The 4,257-nt window shown below is 37.1% G+C and overlaps 1 protein-coding gene across 1 annotated transcript; it reads right to left on the bottom strand.

Annotated features, from left to right (window-relative positions):
• Positions 1–820: 820 nt before the first annotated feature.
• LOC311578374 (olfactory receptor 1496-like) lies at positions 821–1,756 on the bottom strand (the record flags this gene model as incomplete). Its single annotated transcript, XM_084748208.1, has 1 exon — positions 821–1,756. The coding sequence occupies one exon, from the start codon at positions 1,754–1,756 to the stop codon at positions 821–823; it is 936 nt and encodes a 311-aa protein (XP_084604334.1).
• Positions 1,757–4,257: the final 2,501 nt, after the last annotated feature.

Genomic DNA, 4,257 nt, shown 5'->3' on the forward strand with positions numbered 1-4,257 from the left:
GGGAGGGAGGGAAGAATGGGAGGATACAAGGGATGGGATAACCATTGAGATATAGCAAGAATAAATTAATTAAATATATATATATTTATTAATAATAAATAAATTATATATATACATATATAAAGGTTAAAATAAAGCCATTCACTATAAATGATGTTTTACAAAGTAAAATATGGAACATACATGAGGCCTAACCAGCTTCTAGCTTTCTTTCTTCTTTCCCTCATCATAGTGAAATAAATTGCGTTTTCCGTAGTAATATATCAATTTCAAATTAAGACAAAAATTATAAAAATGACATTAGGATACAAAACATATTAATCAAAATTTGTTCATGGTTAAGACTGTCAAAAAAAGATACCATGACTTGGACAATAATGAAAGTATCTAAGAGAAAAATTATGCCAAAATTAGTGTAGGAAAGCCTGTAGCAGGAATCTGGGTGGTGGGCAGAGTTCATTGTTTCGAATGTTATTAATTCATTATTTAAATTATTGTAATTGATACACAGAAGTCAGGATAAAATGAAAAAATGTTACAGTAATTTAACAATGTAAGGAATGGAGATCATATTATACAGTAAGTCTTCCTGTATCCATTTCTAGGGTCATTTATGCAAGGTAAGAAAGAAGATGTAGCCAGACATCAAAAGCAATCTTCCTTACTTTGACTACTGTATTGCCCTTTCTTTCCTTTGTGTATTGAACATTTATGTACTATGACCTTTCATGTAGGTACTATGATGAAGGACAATATCTGACACAAAATATTAACACCAATATTTTTATTACATAAAATTAAGTAAAAATCCCATGTGCTATCATAACAAAGACATTTTCTTACTGCAGATAACTCTTATCAGGGCCTGTTTCATGTCTCTGTTCCTCAGGCTGTAGATGAAGGGGTTCAGCATGGGAGTCACCACTGCATACATCATGGCCATGACAGTTTCCTGCACAGTAGAATCATTATCTGATGGGCATAAGTAGAGTCCAATAATCGTCCCATAGAACAGAGACACTGCTGACAGATGTGAGCCACAGGTGGAGGAGACCTTGTAGATGGCTTGGGTAGATGAAATCCTGAGAATGGAGGAGACAATCTTTGCATAGGACATAACAATAAGTAGGAATGGAATTATAACAAGGAGACCAATTACAACAAAAACCATCAACTCATTAACGTAAGTGTCAGAACAGGCCAGCTTTATGAAAGCAAAGAGGTCACAGAAAAAGTTTAGGATCACATTGTTTTCACAAAAAGACAATCTACCTGCGAGCAGGGTGTGCATCAAGGCATGCAGTATGGTCAGCATCCACAGTAGCAGCACTAGTGAAGCACAGAGCTTGGGGCTCATGATGCTGGTGTAATGAAGGGGGAAGCAGATGGCCACATAGCGGTCATAGGCCATGACCACAAGGAGGAAGATTTCCATGTCTCCAAAAACCATAAAGAAGTATATTTGTGTCAGACAACTCACATAGGAAATGGAAGTGTCTTGGCTTTGCATGTTCTGCAGCAACTTGGGCATTGTGACAGAGGAAAAGCAGAGGTCAGTAAAGGACAAGTTGCTGAGAAAGAAGTACATGGGTGTGTGGAGATGGGAGTCCAGGTAAATGATGATGATGATGATGAGGTTCCCCAGGACGGTGGTGAGGTACATGGCCAGGAACAGGGCATAGAACATGTTATTCTGCTCTGGGGCAATGGGCAGTCCCCAGAGGACAAACTGGGAGATGACAGTTTTATTGTTCATCATTCTTCTTCTTTTGTATCTAATTACAAAATGTAAGGATTTTAAAAATAAAAAAAATAAAATAAACATATATCAAGGATGCATATTATAGCAAGGGATCTTATAACCATCATAAAATTATAATCTAAAAACTCTTAATGTCTGTAATCATTATAACATTAGTAATTTTTCTCAACTTCTTTTTAATAGGTGTCTACCCTCTATCCTTTACTAGACAGTTCTATGCCATTTCTATTAGATTGCCAACTCAAACCCGGACATGCATGTCCCTGTAACATACAGATTTCTGCTTCACCTTTCACTAACCATCTTTCTTACACAGCACGTATGACAGACATCAGAAGCTAAAAAGCCCCAGGTGAAGTTCATGATGTCACTTTATTGTCTCCTAAAGCATTCCTCATTCTTCTACCTTTTAAGCATGTCATATGAGATTAATAATATTCAGGTTTGAGTTATAACTATGTGAATTCCTATACAGTCATTTGCTTTCACACATACTCACTGGTATAGAGAAGCAGACTCAGTTCATGCTCATGTTCTGTCTCCTGATAATCCTCTTCTCTTTCACCAAGCTTCATTACTCAGAGGCATTCTAATGGAAGAGTTCCTCCATATCTTTCCTGGCTTATTCTTCAGATTAGCACCTTTGCTCTGAAGATAAGGACAAAGTTCCTTTCAGGGACACAAATGCTGCCCCTGATATCTCACATCCCCAAAAGTTCTGTCATGCTCTTCTCTCATCACTCAATGCTGGAGTAATCTCTTCACTTCTCACACTTTAGGGTACCTCCTTCCCTTCCCTACCACTTCTTCCTTTCTATTTCCCCTTCATCTTGTTCATCATTACTCATATGCCATATTGCTCTTCACATCCACAACTAAATTTATTATGTCTCTCTATACTAGTGACACATCCAGCCAAGTTCCCTAGCATCTTACATGTATCCCATTCACTTAATACTTTGATCACTGCTTTAATCTATCTTTCCAGAAATTATAAACTTTATGCTGGTAAGCTGACATATATGTTCCTTCTGTTTGATTGTTTAAAATCATTCTTAATATCCAACTTGGGCCAATATCTGTTATTTTGCATAAATTTGGCCAGTGAGGATTTGTTACCTGTTGTTAAAACTTTACAGATTTCTTCAACTTTAAAAGTAGAAAAAGCTCCCATTTAATGAAACAGACTTGAGCAGTTAACCCTAAATTTTATACTCTATACTGATTGTCAAAGACATAATGTTGTGTTCCTGCAGTGTTAGGGCTAATCATTTGTATCCCTCCTCTGTAATACTGATGACTCCAAACTATAACCATGTGTTTTAATTTTCAAAATGCCATTGATAATGGTACACAAAACAAATATGATGACAAAAGTTATAAATTATTAAAAAGAAGAAGCAAAAAGTTACTTAGGAATCGTCACTAGAGTTATTCCCCAGATATCTATACTGAATGTGATGGTTAGTTTATGCAACATGTACTGATTTTTTGATCATACTAGTTGTTATGAATATGTTCTCTATATGTTATTAAAATCTGCAAACAGTGAGCAAAGTAGCTAACACCTCATGGCATGGTGATCTTCCTGCATTCAGATGAAGCAATTAGGGGTAAAGGACAATTCAGTGTAGAAAAACATTGCATCTTCTGCCTTAGATGCAAGTCTACACCATACAGTCTTCATATGGACTCCAGCGTTCAGGACAGTTCTTCAAATGTTCCCCTTGTCAGTCTGTATCCTAGTCACATGGATGGACTCTCTCTCTCTCTCTCTCTCTCTCTCTCTCTCTCTCTCTCTCTCTCTCTCTCTCTGGCTCTGTCTGTCTCTGTCTCTGTCTCTGTCTCTGTCTCTGTCTCTCTCTCTCTCTCTCTCTCTCTCTCTCTCTCTTACACACACACACACATACACACACACACATACACACACACACACACACACACACACACACACACACACACACACACTATCCTGTGATTCGGTACAAAACTAGATAATTAATATGTCACACTAGTCAAAGCTGACAAAACAGAAAAAGTGCCAAGTTGTCTAAGAAACTTTCTCTGAAATGCTACCATCTAGTCTGACTTCTTGTACCTTTACAAACTGACATATTTAATACAGGTGACTTCAGAATTTGCATATTCAGACATTATGGATTGGCGTTACAGAGGGAAAACCTGTAGGAAAAAAACCGCATGCATAATTTACCAAGATGCTTTCCTTATGTATCCAAGATTGACCTCAAACATGCAACATTCCTTTCTCAGCATCCTGAGTACTGAGATGAAAAGAATGTGTCACCACCATGCCCGGTTTCTGCTTCTCATGTAAACAAACAGTAGCTTTGTGTTATGCATGCATGTGTGGAAAGATCATAAGCCAAGGAAATCACCACCAATTATTACAATTGATGGTCCAATGGACTTCAGAACCTTCTTTATATGTTAAGTCCACAGTCCTCAAAATAAACAGCATATGAAAATCACAAGAG

The sequence above is a fragment of the Acomys minous genome (genome assembly GCF_964271855.1).
Source record: "Acomys minous genome assembly, chromosome: 12".
In the NCBI taxonomy this organism is placed as follows: domain Eukaryota; kingdom Metazoa; phylum Chordata; class Mammalia; order Rodentia; family Muridae; genus Acomys; species Acomys minous.